The 23,301-nt window shown below is 33.6% G+C and overlaps 2 protein-coding genes and 1 long non-coding RNA gene across 7 annotated transcripts; 1 reads left to right on the top strand and 2 right to left on the bottom strand.

The window, feature by feature from the left end:
- The first annotated feature begins 7,995 nt into the window (after window positions 1–7,995).
- On the top strand, window positions 7,996–12,591 carry LOC118040487 (uncharacterized). Of its 2 annotated transcripts, XR_012169617.1 has the most exons (5): window positions 8,011–8,066; window positions 10,996–11,107; window positions 11,187–11,372; window positions 11,509–12,253; window positions 12,367–12,591. It is a non-coding gene; the product is annotated as an uncharacterized lncRNA (long non-coding RNA). The 2 variants fall into 2 exon arrangements; XR_012169618.1 differs by lacking the exon at window positions 10,996–11,107 and having other exon boundaries at window positions 7,996–8,066; window positions 12,367–12,590.
- A 73-nt stretch (window positions 12,592–12,664) lies between these two features.
- LOC118040488 (probable amidase At4g34880) lies at window positions 12,665–14,954 on the bottom strand. Its single transcript, XM_035047450.2, has 5 exons — window positions 14,380–14,954; window positions 13,894–14,108; window positions 13,505–13,741; window positions 13,209–13,407; window positions 12,665–13,081 (listed from the first exon to the last, which is right to left on the bottom strand). Exons 1-5 carry the CDS (start codon window positions 14,905–14,907, stop codon window positions 12,725–12,727), a joined length of 1,536 nt encoding a protein of 511 aa, XP_034903341.1. The 5' UTR covers window positions 14,908–14,954; the 3' UTR covers window positions 12,665–12,724.
- A 1,917-nt stretch (window positions 14,955–16,871) lies between these two features.
- Window positions 16,872–20,220, bottom strand: LOC118040489 (zinc finger CCCH domain-containing protein 39). Of its 4 annotated transcripts, XM_035047454.2 has the most exons (4): window positions 19,953–20,220; window positions 18,912–19,647; window positions 17,655–17,898; window positions 16,872–17,450 (listed from the first exon to the last, which is right to left on the bottom strand). In XM_035047454.2, exons 2-4 carry the CDS (start codon window positions 19,594–19,596, stop codon window positions 17,420–17,422), a joined length of 960 nt encoding a protein of 319 aa, XP_034903345.1. In that variant the 5' UTR covers window positions 19,597–19,647; window positions 19,953–20,220; the 3' UTR covers window positions 16,872–17,419. The 4 variants fall into 4 exon arrangements, with proteins under 4 accessions (XP_034903345.1, XP_034903343.1, XP_034903342.1 ...); XM_035047452.2 differs by lacking the exon at window positions 19,953–20,220 and having other exon boundaries at window positions 17,650–17,898; window positions 18,912–19,932; XM_035047451.2 differs by lacking the exon at window positions 19,953–20,220 and having other exon boundaries at window positions 17,657–17,898; window positions 18,912–19,929.
- Between the last annotated feature and the right edge of the window lie 3,081 nt (window positions 20,221–23,301).

The following is a 23,301-nucleotide window of genomic DNA, read 5'->3' as shown; positions in this document are numbered from 1 at the left end:
AAATACTGCAGGCTGAAGCAGCAATACGGGACGTTTCTATATATTTATATTAATTTATGGTTACTGATAGAATTAATTAATTAATTATTAATTATAAACTAAAAGATAAGGTTTACGTACCTCTCCTCTCCTCACATATTATTGTTAATTAAATATTGCTTTAATTTTTTAAAAAACTTTCCATCATTTTTTTAAATTTTATTTTTTAATATTAAATTTTTTAATTTATTGATTTATTATATTCCCATTATACAAATTATGAGTTTAGCAGGATAACTTGGTTGATTTATTTTTTTAATTTTATTTTTTAATATTGAATTGATTGATAATTAGACTTCATAATTTATTTTGTTTATTTTCTATTATGTTATTTGAACCTCATGACTCGATAATAATGCTTAAAGGGTTAATCCGAGTATACTCAGATAGTTTTTTATATTTTATTTTTAATTGATTTTTTTTTCAATTTCATTATTCAATACTAAATCGGTTGGAAATTGAATTTCATAATTTATTTTTATTTATTTTTTATGAGGATATCTTCGTCTCATGACCAAGTAAATCCTTTTTTAATTGATTTTTTTTTTAATTTCATCTTCAATATTGATTCGATTGAGAATTAAACTTCATAATTTATTTGATTTGCTTTCTATGTGGTTATTAAAGTCTCATAACTCGGGTCATAAATTTAATATGTTGACTCATATTGACCCAATTCAATCAATTATGTTGTTATTTTAATATTAAAAAAATATCATCTTAATTTTTTTAGTCAAATTATATTTTCATGAGTCATGTGAATTGTTTTTAACCTGCAAATTTAATCAAGATAAAATCAATTCTTATACAATTATTTTTTAAAAAAAATATTAACAATATTTAAATATTTTTATATTTAAAACAATAACCCGAACTTAAGTCAATAATATAGTAATTGACTAGATATTAATTTATGGCCATAGATTAGGATGGTCAATTCATATTAATTTAATATTATGCTCCCTCGGCACAAGAGTGTGAACATAACTTTTTGTTGCATTGCAATGATTGTCTCCGACAGTGCTATTGCTTTTTGGATATTGGATTTCAAATAGAAGCGCACCAGTCAAGGAGGAAAAATCAAACGCTGTGTGTTGTGTGCGTGGTTTTAAGGCCCGGACAGTGGCCGGCCAGTTTTAAATGTATCATTACGTTTTGACTTTTTAAAAAATTAAAATAATATCGTTTTAATAAAAAAATAAAAAAAAAAAGTTAATAGGTTTGTGATCAACTAGATCACCAGCTCAACCTGATTTTTTATTCTTCAATTTTTTCTTCAATCCGGCTCGATTGCAGTCTAGAATCAACCCGTCAAGTTAGGCCAGGTTTCAAAACTATAGTTGTGTGGCTATTAAGTTACTACTTATTCTTGTGCTTTAAAAATATTTTTAAAATAATTTTTTTTTTTTAGTGTATTTAAATTATTTTAATATGTTGATATCAAAATTATTTTTTTAAAATAAAATAAATATTATTTTGATGTATTTTCAGGTGAAAAAACACTTCAAAAAACAATTATCATCACAATCTCAAACAACCTCTAAATAAAACAAAATATTTCAATTCAATCTGACTAAAATAAATATCTAAATTAAAATTATTTTTTAAAAAAAACTTCTGAATCAAGCTAAACTAAAAATAAGTTTAAATTTATTAATTTTAGTTCAGGTTTTTTTCCTTTTAAATTGGTTCAAGACAAAATTATTTCAATTGAGTTTTTGTTTCTGGATTTTTTTTTTAGCCTATATATTTTTTAGGAATTGAGTTTCATAATTTATTTTTATTTATTTTTTATGGGAATATCTTTGTTTCATAACCAAGTAAATCCTTTTTTAATTGATTTTTTTTTAATTTTATCTTTCAATATTGATTCGATTGAGAATTAGACTTCATAATTTATTTTGATTTGCTTTCTATATAGTTATCAAAGTTTCATAACTCTATTGACTTAAATTGACCCAATTCAATCCATTATGTTGTTATATTAATATTAAAAAAATATTTTTTTAATTTTTATAGTCAAATTATATTTTTATGAATTGTGTGTATTGTTTTTGAACCTATAAATTTAATAAAGGTATATTAAATCAATTCTTATATAATTGTTTAAAAAAAAATTTAACAATATTTAATTTTTTATATTAAAAAAATTAACCTGATCTTATCATGAGCCAATAATATAGTACTTGACTAGATATTAATTTATGGCCATAGCTTAGGATGGTCAATTCATATTAATTTAATATTATGCTTAGTCGGCACAAGAGTGAACGTAACTTTATGTTGCATTGCAATGATTGTCTCCGACAGTGCTATTGCTTTTTGGATATTGGATTTCAAATAGAAGTGCACCTATCAAGGAGGAAAAATCAAACGGTGTGTGGCTATTAAGTTAGTGTGCTTTAAAAATATTTTTAAAATAATTTTAATATGCTGATATCAAAAATATTTTTTTAAAATAAAATAAATATTTTTTTGATATATTTTCAAGTAAAAAACACTTTAAAAAACAATCGTCATCACATTCTCAAACACTTTCTAAATAAAACAGAGTATTTCAATTTGATTTGGACTAAAATAAATATCTAAATTAAAATTATTATTTTTTTAAATTTATAAATCAAACTAAACCAAAAATAAATTTAAATTTATCAGTTGATTCAAGCTAAAATTATTTCAGTTGAGTTTTTATTTGGGTTTTTTTTTTTTATTAGGCTACATATTTTTTAGGTTTCTAGATTTTATTATAATGGGTCCAAGTTATATTTAGTATTTTTTTTTAATTTTTCAAGGTTTGTTTTGGATTTTTATAATGTAATTGAGTTGTTTTATTATAAAAGCTTAAAAAATCCATAAACAATTATATGAATTTTTTCTTCAGTATAAAAATGCAGAAGTGTTCCAGTTCATCCAGATTAATAACAATAATAATAAATGAAATTTGAGAAACTGCTCTTCGTACAACAAAAGCTTCCATCGGGCTCATCTGTATCGATTCTGCACAAGTCACCAACAAAATTTAAAGGAGATCAAATAGTCTTTACATAGATGTGTCCTACCTGTAATTATGTTGCTGAAAAAACATATAATCTCCCAAGTTACCATGTGAACATGAATATGTTAGTGCAATATATTTATGAAAAACATATAAATATTATTAATTTGTATATATTATATTCTTTTCTTAAAAAAAAATAAAATAGTTGTTCTCATAAATTGGGATGTAAAAGATATCTAAAATTAATATACAGGCGCTTGTCATAAGATATTCATATTGAACTAATAAGAATTTCATACGAAGATATCATCTCTATCTATATAAAGGCTCATGTAACGGTTGTGTAAGTGATCCTTAAACTTGAGATTACTAAGTTATTTTATATAGAGAATGTTATACTTTGATCATGCTACATGTTATCTTAATCTAGGTAATGAAAAGACAAAAGTTCGGTATAATATGAACTATATGAAGGTACTTGAGTGATAAAGAGAGGATTCATCATCTTATGTGAATTAAAAAAAAATTATATCTTTTCTCAAATAGTATGGACTAAGAAATCCTTGGTCAAAGTAGAATGAGATTTTAAGAAAGTTTCAAATCTTATTCAAACGATCAATGTCTATTATGTAAAGTATAATTATGATTTAGCATAACAGATATACTTCATATTTTAATGTTAAATTAATCAGAATATTATTTATGAAAGAATCTTAATTATACTAAAAACCCAATCACTGAAAAGTCAAGTAAAACCACTAATGACTTTTTTAATATTTAGGGGATTATAACACATTGTTAGATAATGCACTTGATTTTCAAATATAAATTATTCAATTATTGAATTGATAATAAATTAAATTGTTTAATTTATTTAATTATAACTATAATTTATATTTGGACCAATATATTAGAAACCTAATGAGTCATACGCATTAAAAATTATTAATTAGAAATTAATCTAGAATGATTTAATGTTACCATGTGAATATGAATATGTTAGGGCAATATGTATTATATTTATATAAATATATATTTATTATTAATAAAAACTTAATTTATTTTTAATATTTATATAGTATTAGATTAATGAATCTAGAGTAAAGATAAAGTTTATAGAACAAAAATATTTTGCAAAGAAAATTATAAAGTTGTTATAATTATAAGATTCTTATTGCATAAAAACATTATTTCTAAAATGTTTCTAGTCAATGTTTTATTCATTAGAGTCATAAAAATTGATATATATATGTTTTTTTTTTTTATGAATAGAAATGGTCTCATAAACTAAGATATAAATGATATCTAAAATTAATATGTAGGTGCTTGTTATAAGACATGCACACTAAACTAACCTACATGAGAATTTCATATAGAAAGATCACCTCTGTCTATGTAAAGGCTCACGTAACGGTTGTGTAGGTGATCTTTAGAATTAAGATTACTAAATCATTTTATATAGAGAATCTTACACTTTGATCAAACTACATGTTATCTTAATCAAGGTAATGAAAGAACAAAGATTGGGTATAACATGAATTATATAAAGACACTTGAGTGATCAAGAGAGAATTCATCATCTTATATGAATTAAATAAAATGTTTTATTTATTCTCAAATAGAGTATTGACTAAGAAATCCTTGGTCAATGTGGAATGACATTTAAATAAAGTTTCAAATCTTGTTTAAACAATCAATGACTATTATGTAAAGAATAATTATGATTTAACATGACAGATATACTACATATTTTAATGTTAATATAATCGGAACATTATTTATGAAAGAATATTAATTATACTAAAAATCCAGTTACTGAAAAGTCAAATCAAATCATTAATGACTTTTTTAATATTTGGGGGATTATAACACATTGTTAGATGATGCATCTGATTTTCAAATATAAATTATTCAATTGTTAAATTGATGAATTGATAATAAATTAAATTGTTTAATTATTTAATTATAATTATAATTTATATTTCAATTAATATATTAGAAACCTAAGGAGTCATACGTATTAAAAATCATTAATTAGAAATTAATCTAAAATGATTTAATAAAAAAAAACTTAATTAAAATATATTTTAAAAATTAAACAGATCCGGTATTTCCGTGCAGTTAGGTCTGTTCCATCCAGAGCCAAGAATTGCATTTATGTTGCTTGAATTCAATACAATAGTTTCAAAACAGAGTACTCTATAGTTGTAATGACTAACAAATTACTTATACCCAACGACTAACAAATTACTATTTTAGGTGAACGCTTTATAGCCTTACAAGTTGCTAACATGCAGTGGAAACATACATATAAAGTTTAATTCATCTTCATGACGATCATTTTCTTTTTGGTAGCCGTTTTCTACTTATGATTGGGAAAATATTCCTGCTTCTTTAATAGGTCTTTCACATCTCATAAGCTGGTATGGATAACAGAAGATCACTAACCCAGCAGTGTCCTGTCTAAGAGAAATCGGGAAACACCAGCTCCGATGATGAGACCAGCTGTTGGTCTTATGCCGGCCACTGAGTTAGCATTAGATGGACATAAGATGGAGCCATCAGTCTCAGTTCCTAGAGACACTGCTACCAAATTTGCTGCCACTGATATTGCTGACCCGCTACTTGATCCACAAGAGTCTGCTGATAGAACTCAAGGGTTCTGCAAGAAGATTCAAAACACCAGAAAGAAAGTTTATCAAATCTGTATAATCTTTCTGTCCAAGTCTTCCAATCTGAAGAATTAAAACACCTTAGCTCATCTTTCCTTGGCCTCCTCTAGCACTCAAACTATAGGGGGTTTTAAGTGACATGAAAGCAGCCTACCCACTCAAGCTAGCCTTTTCAAGAATTATAGCTCCAGCTTCCCTTAACTTCACAACAATACCTGCGTCATGACGCACGATTGATTCAAGCAGTGCAAAAGATCCAGACGTGGTGTTCAACGGTAGCAATGTTATCCTTGAGAAGGATAGGAATGCCATGCAAACCAACCAATGAACCTGGTGCCCTAACACTGAGCTCGTCATCAGCCTTATCAGCTTGGCGAAGTGCTTCAGGATTTATTTCTATGACCCCTTTTAGGAATGAGTTCAGTCTATTAATTTCTCCAATGTAGAACTCACCCAGTTTCCTTGACGTTAGTTGGTTCTGCTTAAAAGCAAGTTGGAGATCACATATGCTTGCTACCTTGATCAAGAATGCATGGATTGGTATTGCTAAAATAATGAAAGTTAGGGACGAGAGGAGTGAGAAGTTTAGTACTATCTTGGTAGCCATGACTAACTGAATGGAGAACTGTATGCTGCTTGGATATGGATATGACCGAGATGAGAAATGGTCGAACTCAACTCAAAGAAAAAAAATTGCTGCTGTGAGTCGTAGACACTTGCTGAGATGTTTTGTACTGCTCTTTGTCAGAATTGCCTGTTCTTTATCTTTCCAAGTATGTCATAATCATCTATCTTAACATATCGCAGCATTGATATTAACTTTAGAAAAATATCCTTAAAGCACTGAGCTGAGGTACTCGCTAATTTAGTAGCATGTTAAGGCTATAGGGCCTCTGGTGCATATTTTGTCCAATTCATGGCTTATGGTATCTGCCGTCCATTTCTTGAAGTTTTTCTCGCTGGAGTTTTGCAGATTATTTCACAAGAAAAAATTCGACAAAAGCAAATAAATTTGGCTCTACTGTATTACATTTCGTTACAATATTGTATGTTATTAAGCTTCTGTTTTCTTTCAGGTGTGACAACGCAGAGAGTTTGAGTTTGTATCTGGGATTCAATTGTTGATTGTACATCATTCAACGGGATATTAATATCTGCCAATTTTTTCATTTGACATCCATCAGAAAAATTCAGAGTAAGTAACACCATTTACATGTAGACATTAGTTGAATTTGGACTCAGAGAAGAGATCAAAAGAAAGATAGAAGTAAACTATCCTAAAGTAAGTTTGATTTTATATCTTTCCTACCAGTTAATAATAAAGGTTATAGAACTAATACAACGAGAGGAAAACCATCCAAGATGGACACAGAATCTGCTTGAAAAACTTCCTAACAAGCAAATCCTAAGAGACAGAACGCAAGCACGTTCAGAGTCCAAGATAGTGTTCTGAAATAATGAAGAGATGGAGCACTGGACGTTGCTGATGCAGCACTGATAGGTGAGCTCAAAGGCAAAGGAGTCGGACTTGAAGTTTCTGGTGTGACCAAGATATCAATCTTTTGTCCAGCTTGGCAGTGATCAGGGAAAGCAGATATGAAGTAGAAGTGGCCAAGTCTATTAAGAGCCAGTGAATCATAGCCGTGGTGATTGGAGATGCTAGATTGCATTACTTGAAATCTTGGCGAGTCACTTGCTTCACATCGTGGAATCGATAGTTGTGGTGGAAAACAAGAGTATCACCGACATGAAACTTCTTGTTGGCTGCCCAATCTTGGTAATCAACGTCCCCCATGCTTGTCCAACCAGCAGAACCACAAACCTGGTAAAGACGAGCAGCCATGGAGACTCCACAAAGAGCCGTAGTCAAGAAGAAAAGAACCATAGTTTTCTTGAAAACCATGATTGAAAGACAAAGAATTAATGGTTTTGAGAAGGCTAGACTTGTGAATAGAGAGCACTGGCAAGAGAAAGACCGCGAAGGTTGCTTGAATGAATTTGCGAGAAAACCAAGTCTGAGTACCTAGGTATATATAGTATTGATCTCATCCGAAACATGGAAGGAGAGAGATTTCCTGATTTTACTAGGAATTAAATTCACATGAAGACAATAAAATTGATTTCGGATCCAAGTTACCGCATATTTTTTGTTACAAAACAGATTTGGCTATAGTCATACCTTTAAGCCAACAAAACAGATACAAAATAACATACCCTAAGACGAGAAAAAAAAAAACTCTATAATTATTGATCCATGCAATATTGTTAAGAATTGTGTTGCTGTGTTTTGTGCAGGTGAAGGGATGCACAATCAAGAACAACAATGCTGGTATTGAAGAACACGAATTACACACAAGGTGTTTGATAAAATGTCTCAATGAGTATTTCATTAACTGCATGTCTTTAAATACAACAAACCTCCCTAGTTATCAGCCACTAACTGTAGTGGACAATTTGCTGTCACTAGCCACTAACTGTAGTGGAGAATATGCTGCCACTAATCTCAGCAACAACATCAGAAAAACAAGGGATTTACTTTAACAAAATCAAAACAGAAATGAAAGAAAAGAAAACAAACAATACTTGATTAAACAACATGAAACACTAGAGTTAAAAATGTCAATTGTCTAACACTCCTCCTTGACATTTTGACGACAAATTCCAATCATTTGTCTTAATGTCTCAAATCTCTCTTTAGGTAGTGGTTTGGTAAATATATCTGCAAGTTGTTCTTCGGAAGAACAATGAATCAGCATCACTTCATTAGATTGTTGAACTTCTCTAATAAAATGAAACTTGATTTTGATATGCTTTGTACGTCCATGAAAGACTGGATTCTTTGAAATTGATACTGCAGAACTGTTATCACACATGATTTTAGTAGCTTCAACCTGTTCATGTCCCAAATCCTTTAACATTTTTCTCAACCAAATTGCTTGGTTGACAGCAGCGGCAGCAGCAATGTACTCTGCTTCTGCAGTGGATTGAGCTGTTGTCTCTTGCTTCTTTGAACTCCAGGTGAAGACACCTGAATTGAGTGAGAATAAATACCCTGAAGTGCTTCTTGAATCATCAACACAGCCTCCCCAGTCACTGTCAGTATAGCCTTTTAGTTCCACAGCCCCTTCTGATGATTTTGGATAGAAAATACCAAGATCAATGGTACCTTTGATGTATCTAAGTATCCTTTTTGCTGCAATGAAATGAGTCTCCCTTGGAGAATGCATGAACCTTGAAAGAATACTCACAGCAAATAATATGTCAGGTCTACTTGCTGTAAGATATTGCAGGCTGCCAATTAAGCCTCTATACAAACTTTCATCCACTTTTTCAGATTCATCATCCTTGCTAAGCTTGATACTTGTTGTCATAGGAGTCCCTACTGGTTTACAATCCTCCATTTTGAATCTTTTTAGGATGTCTGAAGCATACTTCTTTTGGCATGTAAAAATGCCATTGCTGGATTGCATCACTTCCATTCCAAGGAAGTAATTCATCATTCCAAGGTCAGACATCTCAAACATCTTCTTCATTTCATCTTTGAACTCTTGGATCATTCCAAGTTCACTTCCTGTGATAAGCATATCATCTACGTAAATAGATACAATTAGAAAATGGTTACCACATGATTTCACATACAAAGTTGCTTCATTTTGGCTTCTGCTGAACCCAAGTTGAAGCAGATGTGTGTCCATTCTGTCATACCAAGCTCGGGGAGCTTGTTTCAACCCATATAAGGCCTTCTTAAGTAGATACACATGATCTTCTTTATCTTTAACAGCATACCCATCGGGTTGCTCTACAAAGATTTCTTCAGCGAGAAATCCATTCAAGAAGGCAGACTTGACATCAAGTTGGTGAATCTGCCAAGAGTTATGTGCTGCAAGTGTAATGAGAAGTCTAATAGTATCATACCTTGCTACTGGAGCAAAGGTCTCTAGGTAGTCCACACCATATTGCTGAGCATAGCCCTTTACCACCAATCTAGCCTTGTGTTTGCATACTGACCCATCTGAATTGAGTTTTGTTTTGAAAACCCATCTTACACCTATCACCTTGCGATGCTTAGGCCTTTCAATCAGCTGCCATGTTGCATTTTTGTTGATCATTTCCATTTCTGCCTCCATTGCTCTCCTCCATGCTGGAAATTCTTGAGCTTCAGTATAGCTGGTTGGTTCTAGGATTGCCATGTTGCATCTTAGGTGAATATCTTCCAATGATCTTGTGCCTCTAACTGGAAAATCATCCACTGATTCATCAGCTACTGGCTGGGGCTGAATGGTGAATGGTTGATCAGAAATCATATTTTTCTGATGTTCCCAATCCCATGTGATTGCTTCATCAACCTTCACATCTCTGCTGAGAATTACCTTCTCTGTTTGTAAGCAAAGAATTCTGTATCCTTTGGTTGTTATTCCATAACCCACAAGAACTCCCTTTTGAGCTTTGTTGTCAAGTTTGCTCCTCTTTGGCTTAGCTATATGATAATAGCATATGCTGCCAAAGATTCGAAGATGATCTACAGCAGGTTTAACACCATTCCAGCCTTCGTATGGTGTCTTGTCCTCCAGTGCTTTGGTTGGAAGTCGGTTCAGCAAGTAAACAGAGGTATTGACTGCCTCTGCCCATAATTTGTTTGGCATTTTCTTTTCAAGTAAGAGACATCTAGCCATCTCCATTACTGTCCTGTTCTTCCTCTCACATACACCATTTTGTTGTGGTGTGTATGGTGTAGTGTACTGGTGCACAATGCCTCTGCTGTTGCAAAACTCAAGAAACTGATTTGAAGTATATTCAGTACCATTGTCAGATCTTAAGCATTTAATTAGCATGTCACTTTGATTCTCAACTAAAGCTTTGAATGTTTGAAAGATTGTAAATACTTCACTCTTAAATTTGATGAAATACACCCAACACATCCTAGTATAATCATCAATAAAGAGAATGAAATACTTGTTACCACATAATGAGGCTGTCTTCATAGGTCCACACACGTCAGTGTGGATGAGCTGAAGTTTTTGGCTGGCTCTCCATGCTTGCCTTTTAGGAAATGGTGGCCTTGATTGCTTGCCAAGTTGACATGTTTCACACAATTGAATCTCACCATTCAATGTGGGCAATGCTTCAACTATTTCCTTTTGTTTCAAAATTGACAAGCCCTTTTGATTGAAATGTCCAAATCTTTTATGCCAAAGATTTGAAATATCCTGAGTAGCACTCACATATGCATGATTAGATACTTTATCCCAGTCAACAACAAAGCTTTTGTTTTTCATCTTTACACAGAACATTTGTTCTCCAGAAGGATCAAAGATAATGCATTTATGATCCTTAAACTGAAGAGAATAGTTTTTCTCCATCATTTGTCCAACACTCAACAAATTTTGACTGATTTCAGGTATAAATAACACATAAGGAATGATTTTGATACCTGAACTTGTTTGAACATTTACTGACCCTCTGCCTTTGACCTCCAGAAATTCTCCATTGCCAACCTTTACTCTGGATTTGTAAGATTCATCAAGGGTTTTGAACATTCCAGCATCATTGCACAAATGATGTGTGCATCCACTGTCAATAAGCCAAGTATCAGCTGGATCATTTGTTGAGAAACAAGTGACAGCAAAGAATTGCTCCTCCTGTGTATCAACTTCATCTGCTAGGTGAGCTTGTTGAGGTTTTGGATCTGATTTTTTGAACTTGCAGACCTTTGTGATGTGCCCCGATTGCTTGCAATTTCCACAAATTGCATCTGGCCTCCACCAACAATATTTTTCTGAATGTGTGTTTCTTTTGCAGTGAGTGCAAGGAGGAAACTTCTTTTGTTTTGAAGCTTCACTAGTGCTGCCCCCTTCATTTCTGCCTTTGAATCTCAGATTAGGCAACTTCTTTCCTTTTCCAGCTTGTTGTTTTTGCACATAAAAGGCTCCTTCAGTCAATCTGTCTTGCCTGATTGTTCTCCGTTGCTCCTATGCTTGAAGAGCACTCATTAGTTCACCTAATGAGATTTTACTGAGGTCCTTTGATTCTTCTAGAGAGGAGATTTTGGATTCAAACCTCTCAGGAAGAGTCACAAGAACCTTCTCCACAATCCTACTGTCAGGAAAGTCTTCTCCAAGTAATCTGATGTTGTTGATAATTAGTGAAATTCGATCAGAATACTTAGAGATTGTTTCATCTTCTTGCATGTTAAGTGCCTCAAAATCTCTCTTCAAATTCAGCACTTGCATTTGCCTTGTTCTGTCACTGCCTTGGTATTCTTCTTTTAGTTTGTTCCAAGCCTCTTTGGCTAAATTGCATGCCATAATTCTGTAGAAAATGCTTTCTGCCACAGCATTTTGGATGATTGATTTTGCCTTGGATTTCTTTGCCTTTTCCTCACTGCTGAACTTGATTTGAGCCATAGTGGGATTTGTTGGTAAGGGAGCTACTGGTTTGTCTTCGGAAACAATTTCCCAAAGATCATAAGCTTCAAGAAAAGCTTGCATCTTCACTGACCAAATATGATAGTTTTCACCAGTAAATATAATGGGGGAGTTTAAAAGTAAGTTGTTGGATGTCATTTTTGAGATTTTGAAAAAAAAGGTGTTTTGGTCCTGTAAGATCTGAGATGCTCTGATACCACTGTTAAGAATTGTGTTGCTGTGTTTTGTGCAGGTGAAGGGATGCACAATCAAGAACAACAATGCTGGTATTGAAGAACACGAATTACACACAAGGTGTTTGATAAAATGTCTCAGTGAGTATTTCATTAACTGCATGTCTTTAAATACAACAAACCTCCCTAGTTATCAGCCACTAACTGTAGTGGACAATTTGTTGTCACTAGCCACTAACTGTAGTGGAGAATATGCTGCCACTAATCTCAGCAACAACATCAGAAAAACAAGGGATTTACTTTAACAAAATCAAAACAGAAATGAAAGAAAAGAAAACAAACAATACTTGATTAAAAATGTCAATTGTCTAACAAATATAAAACTTGGAATTTCAAAGAAGCCATTCTTTTGAAGCTTCAAGCCTTGAATGTGGGAGGCTTTCTAATTTTAGTAGCCTGCTCAAAACCAAATGCAATCTGAATTAGCTTTGGTTCTGTACCCTTCAATCCTCCAAAGTTGATGCCAAAAGGCACACCCTTATCATCATATCCTGCGGGGACATTGATCCCTGGGAATCCTCCGATTGCAAGAACAGGTGCAAAACCTGCACCAGGTGTGACCAAGGCATCTAGCTTATAATACCGCATCAACTTCTGAAATCCATCTCTAGTCAGTTTCTTTAAATTTATTAATGCTGCCTTCTCTATTTTGCCGATCCCATTTGTAGCTTGAGCTAAAAGAAAGATGTCTTGACCAAATTCGTTGATCTTTTCCTGTATGACCATTCAATATATTAAGATTGTAAGATGTAATCATGAATTCTTAGAATTACTGGTGTAGCTTAAATATTGATCATTGTAAACAAAAAAATTGAAAGAAAACCTGTTCCCATATACTCACAAGATCTGCAAATTTTAGGTTGAATGAAATAACATCGGCTAAGGTTCGGACTGGGGAAGCCACCAGATCTTTCAAATATGTATTCAAGGATATTTTGAACTCAGCTAGCAATGCTATTGCTTCACCGCTCCCAGTGTAATTTAAGATAGCATTGATGTTGGCTATTTCCAAATGGTCAACTATAACTGAACCTCCTTCTCTTCATTTGGAGATAAAACTTGTATTACATAAACCCTTATTTGATAAAAAAAAAAAAAAAAAAACCTTAAATTAATGGTTAGAATATTTTTTATCACCTTAGTGTTCGAAGATGGTACTCAAAAGCTTGACTCTCTGCTTTACTGGCAAAACCCAAGAATGGATTCCTTACGATTCCAAGTCTCTTCCCTTTCAATCCATAAGGCTTGAGAAATTGTTTGTAGCCACCGTATGGAATGTACTTTGATGCTTCTCCGGTTGCAGCATCATTGTAATCAACACCTACAATGGCATCAAGGACGATAACAGCATCCGATACAGTCCTGCAGATAGGCCTGTCCCATACAAAGCCAAGGAGTGATTATCTGTTGACTGGAATCAATGGAACGACTTGACAATAAGTAGACCATATTTATTGCTGATATGATTGCCTAATCGAGTGAAGATTAATGCAGTGATGTTATAGGATTAGTATAAGAACACTCACCCAACAGTGTCCTGTCTAGGAGAAATTGGGATAACCCCAGCTCGGCTGGTGAGACCAACTGTTGGTTTTATGCCCACCACCGAATTTGCATTAGATGGACAGAGGATGGAGCCATAAGTCTCAGTCCCTAGTGATACTGCTACAAAATTTGCTGCTACTGATATTGCTGACCCACTACTTGATCCACAGGGATCAGCTGATAGAACATATGGGTTCTGCACAAATACCCAGAACACTAGAGTGTTACTCTACCAACTACGATGGATATTTCTTTGGGACATGGCTGATCATCTCGTGAATATTCAAGCAAATAATTGAAGAGCGAAAAGCCAACAAAAACTGACCTACAAAAAACATAGAAAAACTTGAACAAGGTTTATGGGGTTAAAATAACAAAGTTGAAGGTACTTTTTATCTGGAAATATATTAAAATTTAATTTTTAAAAAAATAGGTTCATCTTCAACACCACACACCCCCTAACTCACCTTTCCTTGGCCACCTCTAGCACTAAAACCATTAGGTGCATTAAGTGATCTGAAAGCAGCCCACTCGCTCAAACTGGCCTTTCCAAGAATTATAGCGCCAGATTTCCTTAACTTTGCCACTACCCTTGCATCACGAGGGACAACTGATCCAAGCAGCGCAAAAGAGCCAGCTGTTGTGTTTAGCTTATCTTTGGTGGCAATGTTATCCTTTAGCAGGATAGGAATGCCATGCAAGCCAACCAGAGCACCTGGTGCCCTAACCCTCCGCTCATAGTCGGCTCTATCAGCTTGATAGAGTGCATCAGGGTTTATTTCTATGACCCCTTTAAGGACTGAATTGAGCCCGTGGATTTCTCCAACGTAGAACTCGACTAGTTGCCTTGAGGTGAGCTTCTTCTGCTTAAAAGCAAGTTGGAGATCACTTATGCTAGCTTCTCTAATTGAGAATGCATGGCATGATATTGCTAAAAGAAAGAAAATTAGTGATGAGAAAACCGAAGAACTCATCAATGGTTTCTTGGTAACCATATCGTATGTCGCTGTAGAACTGTGTTCAATGTTGAACTTGTGTTTGAGTGAGATGTGAAATGGTCTTGACTACACATAGAGAAACAATGAATATATCGGTGCCTGCGATGCATATTGTGGACAGTATATTTGAATAATTCTGTTAATTAAATACTGCCACTTGATTAAAACAGTGCACCTATCTTTGCTTTCTGAAAGGATTCTACTTGTCCTTATGGATGGTGGCACTATAATTAATGTTGCTGATTATAAGAGAATGCTTTTGTTAATTTTGAAAAAAGCGAAGGCACCAATGATTGCAAAATCGTCTTTCTTAACTCATTGCACAAAAGAAATGCCCCTATAGAATACTCTTATAGCAGTGAGCTGAGGTATTGGTTGGTTTATGACCAAGTCAAGGCTGCAGCAAGGTGTCTGGTGAATGACCAATTCATGGCTCACTGGTATTTTGCCCTCCGTTTCTGGCAGTTTTTCATGCATGATAGCTGGAGCTATAGATTATTTTATACGGAAAACGTTCAAGGCATCGCTGGCAAATATGGGGGCGCGCACTGTTGTTTAATTGCCGTCCATTTCTGGCAATTTGTTCTTTAATGATTTCTGAAGCTTTAGATTATTTTATGTGGAAAGCATTCAGTGCACAGAAACAGTCCTGCTCTATGGTTTGTTTGCTGCTTTTGGCAAGAGCCAAATGGACAGCAATTCACCATAGATTCTAAAGAAGTTTCCTTGCTTTCCGGTGTTTATATGTATGGATTATGTGTTTGTATCTGAGTTTCAATAGTTCAATGACAGTTCATACTTTCATGGGACATCAACATGGCCATCGGGATAATTAAAGTCAACTGATACCCTTTGATACCATTTTTTAGACAGCCTGTCTTCAGCCAACAGGTTTCTATCTTCTTTCAGGGGATGAACCCCTAAAAGGTCTCCAAAAGCCAATCCAAATATCAAATTTAATAGCTGTTTTAGTGTTCATAATGAATAAATTATACTAAAATAACTTCGAATTAGACAGTATTAATTAGTCTTCGGGAAGTGACTGCTTCATTGTTGTATGCAATTACAGTTTGGAGACAAGGTTTGAAATTTGAACAGATACAGTCCTCAAAAATAGTAGTGAAGAACAAAAATGGAAGAGCCCCCTGCAGTTAAACATTTAGTGCAAGGATTCCTCATTTCGGCTTCTTTGGAAGGCAGAGTTACAACCTCAAATGCTACAGTTAAAGAATAAAGTCCCCAGATTTAGGCTTTGAAGGGTGTTTTCTTCTTTCCCTAGTCATTGCTTGGCCTGTTAAGAATGAGCTGCTGATTAGATGTTCTTCAAGCTTCTCTTTGATTCACAGAACTACTACCACTTGAATGAAGAAGTCTAGGGTTCCTCGGATATTTATAGATTCCTTTATTTATTTTTTACGAGAAGACTCAAACAAGTCCTGTAGGAGGTGACACTGTGCCAATTGACATACAGCTCACCGCTTTCCTAGGTAATTATTCATAGAAGTAGAAAGCAAACAAGACGTTCTCTTGAAGTTTTTCCAGCATTGAATGTAGGAGGCTTTCTGATTTTAGCAGCTTGTTCAAAGCCAGATGCAATCTGAATCAGCTGCGGTTCTGTAACCTTATTGCCAAAAGGCACCCCCATATCGTCATAACCAGATGGGACATTGATTCCTGGGAATCCCTCCATTTGCAAGGACAGGACCAACAGATGCGCTGGGAGTCACCAAGGCATCTAGCTTGTTATCTGACATCAACTTCTGAAACCCATCTTTTGTCAGTTTTGATAAATTTGATAATGCTGCCAATTCCGTTTGTTGGCCTTAGTGATTGGTTACGAATTGAAATTTGACTATCCAAAAGAGTGATCTTGGCTCAAGGAATTTCCTGTAACCGCTAGGGGTTTAGGGGCTTGGCTGTTTTATGCGTTGCTTCATGTTCTCTTGGATCTAATCCCACAATCACATCAAACAACACCGTCCTGATTATGGCCTAGGGGCCTGTTGATTCATCACTACAGAAACTACATCTTGTCAAATAAGACAGATGCTAAGAATTAATAGAATAATAGAAACTCTTAAATGGTGTGTGGGGTTCTGTGTATCAAGACTTAACTGTGAACTTGTATAGGCATGATGCTCCTTGTTTTATATTAGTATAAATAAAGGCATTGTAAAAAAATAGAGTTGCATGTCCTAGAAGAACATCATCTAGTCAAGCATAAATAATTGATGAATCACTTCAAATTTCGACGAATTGAGAGGATCCCAGGAATTATAGAGTCAAGGTCATCAACACCATTGTTGTTTCCAACTTAATTGATTGTCCCCTCACAAGTTCACCTTTCTTTCAATTGTTCAATATTGCTGGGCACTTCTCTTTGAAGTATGACTTGCATTGCATTAACTCGGTTATAGTTAGAACCATGTCTTCCCCCTGAACTGCCCGCCTTCTGTACACTGCTTCTATGTGTGTTTATCACTGTTGTTTGGGTTCAATTTTTGTGTGTTTACCAAGAATCAATGGTGGCTAGTTCCAATCTGCAAAAAGAAAATATCAATGAAGGCAAACAATGGGTGAAAAAAGAAAACTATTAAAATGCCTCATCTCCTGTGACTTTGAACAACTCAACATTCTGTAGTACAAAATTTTAACCTTGGAAACAGAACAGTCAAAAAACTCTTGATTCGACTAGAACATGAATACAGTGCAAACTTTAACTATGAACTCAAACTCAACTCTGCACCTGGTTTGTCGAGTTGTGCACTAATGACAGATCATCAAGCCAATCAGCATAAATCCGATTTATTTTCTTCTGTCCTTTCCACTTTAATAAACATTTCGTACCCTTTTCTTCAACTAAACTAGGCACATTCACCGTCATACTTGGAGACATGTTATTAGGAAGAACAGGTGTTGGTGCTTTAGTCACAGCGGAGCCTGCATTTCCTGCTTCCACCTCAGTGCGTCCACCAGGAACTTGCAACTCTGAGTTCAATGGAAAAGTTGAATTTAATAGATAAAAACAAAAACAGAGCCCATCAATGATGATTTCTTTGCATCTTTTCTAGAGGAACACAATTGTGATTATATGGCACAACACGCATCAAATACAAGGATCAACTTTTCTAGTCAAGAAATCAATGGAAGATAAGAAAACTAGACAAATACAGCATCGCACACAGTTCTTACTGCTCACTCCTATCATCATTGTGCATGCTTGTGACCAATTCTGTCTATCTCTAATCATAGAACTAGAACTGAGGACCCAGAAAGTATTACTGCTACACAAGACGCAGCGGTTCAAGTTTCTAACTAAAAAATAAAATTCTGTTCTAGATAAATAGATAATATACTTTAAAGAGATAAATGATGAGTGCCTTTTCAGGAGATAAGAAGACAGCCTCACAGAAAGTCAAAACTACAAAGCAAAATCAAGATGTAGGACGTGCTGATCCTGTTAAATATTAGCTTAAGAAGACTCGACATCCAAAAACACGACTCTTTAAGGACATTAACAGGCTATTCTAAACAGATACAGTGTGAATAGAATTAGGAACTGATTAAAAGACAACTGATTGACCAAGGGATCCATCTCCAGAAAATGGAAATTTGAATATTAGTTAGCACAAGATGAATTTCTCTCTATAAATGATAGGCCTTTAACTTTCATGCAGGGATTTTCCCTCAATTCGAAGGCACATAAGGTGACATATGAGAGCTATGCCAGTATCTCGGGGGCCACTAAAACTACAAAATGGAATTTTAAGCTTAGACTCACTGATTTATTTTAACAAGTTCAGTTGGCAGTCACCGGGCTCTCCAGAAAGATAAATCAAGATATCATCATATACTTAAAGCCTGTTGGGAAAACAAATGAAGAATTCCAATTCAAATAGTCTGACTCATCAAGATTTAACCAAACTATAACCCTAACAATTACTGTAGTGGCAAACAGGTTAAATATAACAACGGAATGCAACTCAAGCAACAGAAAGCACCTGCTAGCCCATGAGCAAAGTGACATTTCTCTCCAAAGGGGCATTGACCTGTCATCTCCCACTTCGTGCACAACTTTGTCTTCCAATAAACAGGCTTTATTAAATTTGATCGAGGAGCATCCGAAACAGCAGTGTTTGCAGGCCTGTTAACTTCAGCAGCATTTAAAACGCCACTTCCTTGGCCCATCAGGTGGTCTGTAGTCCCTATACTTATTGCAGAACTCTCCCTGAACCTCCCCATGTCCTCCCTGAAATTTGCTGGATCCTCGTGAAGGAAATTACACCTATCCCCATAAGGACACTCCTCCCCATTATAAAACTTCTTGCACAACTTCATCTTGTGAATTATCCTCAGATCATCTTCCCGGTTCGTCGCTGCTGACCTATCCTCTTCACTACTTACACCTACACTCACTAGTTCCTTCCAATTTGGTGGGGGCTGCCTCAAATCTTGCATTCCATGAGCAAAATTGCAATTCTCACCATTCCTACAAGTACCAGTCTTAAACTTTGCACACACTCTCGTCTTGAAAAAGATGTTGGTTGTTCCCTTGTGGACTGGAAGGCTGTTTGTTGGTGGCACCCTAGAACTCATGGATTGGTTGGAATTGTCCTCAGAGTTTCTAGGTCTTTTATAAGCAGGTTGGTGTTGTTGTTGTTGTTCAAATTGCTCATTGTTATTCATTACAAATTGAGGCCACACATCAATAGCATCACTGCCTGATTGATACGAGGCCTGTGATGCCATAAAAGAAACAGGGGAATCAGGGTAACTCATATTTCTACAATGTAGAATCAAACTTCTTGAGAAGAACTAACTTAGACCTCAAAAACCCTTGATTTATAACACTAAAATCTACCAAACCAATTAAGAAAGATGCAATCTTTAGCACCAAGACACAAACTTTTCACTAAAGATATGAACTTTCGGTTTAGAACTGAATCAATGAATCAAGATTGGGCAAAGAAAGAAAAACCCGGATCTATATTTTGATCAAAACCAAAGAAAATTAAGCAAAAACAATAGAATTAGGGACTTACTTGAGAGAATTAATGAATGGTTGATAAAAGAATTTAGACAAAACCCAGATGAGAAATTTGGCTCATAACGATGACAAGTTTATAGCTTCAACAAACAGGTTTATATTCCAAATATGAACAGGAATGGTACAAACTAAACCCTAGCCGCCAAATTGAGCTAATTCATATTTGATAGGGTTTTTGTTATTTGCTTTTAGGAACAGCCTGAAGAGTCCTGTTTCAGGAGTTGCAGTAAAATAATTCTTAACCTCTTATCGTGTCCATTATCATGCTTGAACTCTGATAGTTATTGTCAATGTTATGAGCACGTCGTTTTAAAATAATTTAATTTTTTTATATAAATACAAATAATTAGAAAGAGGCAAACAACACATGATTTAGTATTTCTTTTAAAACAATTTGACCAGGAAGAAAATTCTTAAACCGATGTTATCTCTTTCTATTTAAATTGTTAAAATAAAAATATTGAACGACGTTTTTTTTTATTATTCTCTTAATTATTTTTATTTATAAAAAACTAAATTGTTTTAAAACAATGTCGGGTCAAATTTGAAGGCGTGCCTTTATTTATAGCTTTGAGTTCATGGTGATCAAGGGACCGCATCAAGTAATTGGGCAATCAAACAGCTGAGATGGAGGAGAAGCAGTGATCCTGTGTTCTACTATGCAATACCAGCAAGGAGAATGGACCTTTGATCAAGTAATTGTGCAAAAATTAAGGAATCAATTAATACAATAGATAATAGAGCAAGGTTTCGATGAAAGAAGAAAATTTTCAGACTCTAATGCATAATTAATTATTATTATTATTATTATTATTTAAAAAAAGAACCCCTCATTATGTTCTTAGTTTCCACCATTAATGGTTGGATTGCCTTCTTCATCCACGACCACAAGAGCCAATCTTCCATTTCGCCTAAACGACAAGAGCAGCACCATGGCATTCAAGTCGAGGATACCCATGTTGTTGGGTTTTTCAAATGTTATACATGCAATAAAAATTATAAAATAAAATTATTTGGAAGTTTCTAGAATTTTATTAGATAAATTTAGAATTATTTAAAAATTTTGATCTTTTTAGGCTTTGAATAATTTTTTAATACAATAAAAATCTCATAATTATAATAACTTTATAATTTTCTTTACAAAGTATTTTTTGTTCTATAGAGTTTATCTTTATTCTAGATTCATTAATTTAATATTAAATAAATATTAAAAATATATTAAATCTTATTATTATTATTATTATTATTATTTAAATATGTATTTACTATATAACCAACTAGTTAGCTATAAAACATATTAAATTAACACATGTTGCATATAGAGGTTTAACAAATAGAAGAAATTACCCCGCATATACCTCTTCCCCGGTCACATCAAGATATGTTGTAACCTCTAAACTCCTGCTGTGTGATATCAATATTTCAACTTGGCGGCTGAGCAATTGTTTTACTATCACCCATCTCAAATCTGTATTGATTCTATCAGGGTAGATTAGCCAAGAAGTTAGTATTCGAGGCTGAAAAAGATTAGCTAGGATCTTGAACGTTCATCAAGAGCGATGAAAATCTTAATAAAGTTAGGAAACCTAAGTTTAAGTATATTTAAATTGCTTTTCGAATCCTTAATTCAAGTGGATTTAGATTGCTTTAGGAATCTTTAGTTTAAGAGGTTCATTATTTTTATTTTTAGCTAGTTTAAGTGGATAATTAGACAAATAGAAGAATTTGAGTATTTGATCTTTGTTAATCTAAATCATCTTAATATATGGAAATCACTATTTTTTTATGTTTTCTGGTTCACAAGGAAATCGTTCTTGATCATTCATGATTCATCTATTTTTCCTGTTGAGCATGTTATCAAGATTTAAAATACTCTCACAATAGTCGTTGTATCTATATTAAATGAGATTTGATGTATGTATTAACTTATCCATGGTAAACTTAAATTTAACAGTCCCAAAAAACTTTTTAAAAAACTCTCTCATAAATATATGGCATCGAGCAATAGTTTGAGCCCAAGTTAGGTATGTTGCTTAACTAAGAGGAGCAGGCCTAAGCTGCAACCCGACCCCATGTAGGCGCATGCGTCCAAGCCCAACTGGGGTGCTGGGCTCCAAGCCACCACCCCTTATGAGCATGTGCACGTACCTAAGCCTAACTACTAGTAGTCTAGATAGCGTGTTTAAGCTTATTTTTAGCCCTTATCGAGCTTAAACAACTCACTTAAACCCAACACTCCTTTGAGAATTGTTCTAAGATCCTATACAGGTCCTTCAATAATTTTTTAGACCGCCACTCGAGTCTTTTGATATTTTATATTGATTTAATATATATTATTTTAAGTGAAATACAATTTAAAATACCACATTAATTTATAAGGGTGAAACTACTGTTCACCCCCTTCTCTTCACACAAAAAAAAAAAAAAAAAAAAAAAACTCATAGGCTATAAATACCTTATAAATTCACCAAGTTCAAGATTCACAATCTCTTCATACTTAATATTTTAGCATTAATATTTTTAGAGTCTATCTTTCTAAAATATCATTGTATTTTCTCTCTTTACAAAGATATTTACTTAAATATCTGAGAGTCTTTATATCTACCAAATAAGACCTTTTTATAAATATCAGCTTCCAATCACCTCAGCTTACCAACCACCAATTATTTGGTACCAGCCATTTTGGCTTACTAGGAACCAGTCACTTTAGTTTACCAGGTACCAACTATCAACTACCTTAACTATAAAGAAATGCTCGAATTGCTAGAACTAAGAGATTAATATATTATCCAACATATAAGCCTTGTTCCTGATATACTTGAATTTTTGGAACATCATCAAGCAAGAACAATGGAGTTAATGTGGCTATATACATATTAATTGATAAATATGATACATTAAAAAAAAAAAAAAAAAAAAGCTAGAAGGAAACTTATTGTGCCACAAAACACATAATAATATTCATGGTAATAATGTAATTATTATATTACCCCTTGTCCATTAAAACTTTAATCTAAGCATTGGTGGCAAGGTAGGCTTTTCACCATGACACAATTGTCTTTTGTGAATATCATAGGGTTAGTTTTGGTAATTTTATTTTTTAATGTACAGTAAAATTATTCATTTAATCCTAGAATAAAATAATCTAATGTTTGTTGCTCAAGAAAATTTTTGTATTTTTAATTTTTAAAATAATATAATTACTTTGATGTTCTTAAAGATAAAACCAATTGAACTTTCATCCAAGAAAATTGTTTATCTTATGTTATACTCTCTTCTTAAATACCCTCTATTAATGAATTATAATCTAATACGTATTTGAACTATAATCATAATCTAACTCG

This window comes from Populus alba, chromosome 4 (assembly GCF_005239225.2).
Source record: "Populus alba chromosome 4, ASM523922v2, whole genome shotgun sequence".
NCBI lineage: Eukaryota > Viridiplantae > Streptophyta > Magnoliopsida > Malpighiales > Salicaceae > Populus > Populus alba.
This window is presented reverse-complemented; position numbering and strand designations above follow the sequence as displayed.

Coding starts and splice junctions, on each gene's coding strand:
- LOC118040488 (XM_035047450.2), bottom strand. CDS start 14,907: ATGGTTACCAAGAAACCATTGATGAGTTCTTCGGTTTTCTCATCACTA. Junction 14,109..14,379: donor CTAGAGGTGGCCAAGGAAAG/GTGAGTTAGGGG, acceptor GTATTTGTGCAG/AACCCATATGTTCTATCAGC. Junction 13,742..13,893: donor CCTAGACAGGACACTGTTGG/GTGAGTGTTCTT, acceptor TGTATGGGACAG/GCCTATCTGCAGGACTGTAT.
- LOC118040489 (XM_035047451.2), bottom strand. CDS start 19,689: ATGAGTTACCCTGATTCCCCTGTTTCTTTTATGGCATCACAGGCCTCG. Junction 17,899..18,911: donor CTTTGCTCATGGGCTAGCAG/GTGCTTTCTGTT, acceptor CATTGAACTCAG/AGTTGCAAGTTCCTGGTGGA. Junction 17,451..17,656: donor TGCACAACTCGACAAACCAG/GTGCAGAGTTGA, acceptor TTCTTTTTGCAG/ATTGGAACTAGCCACCATTG.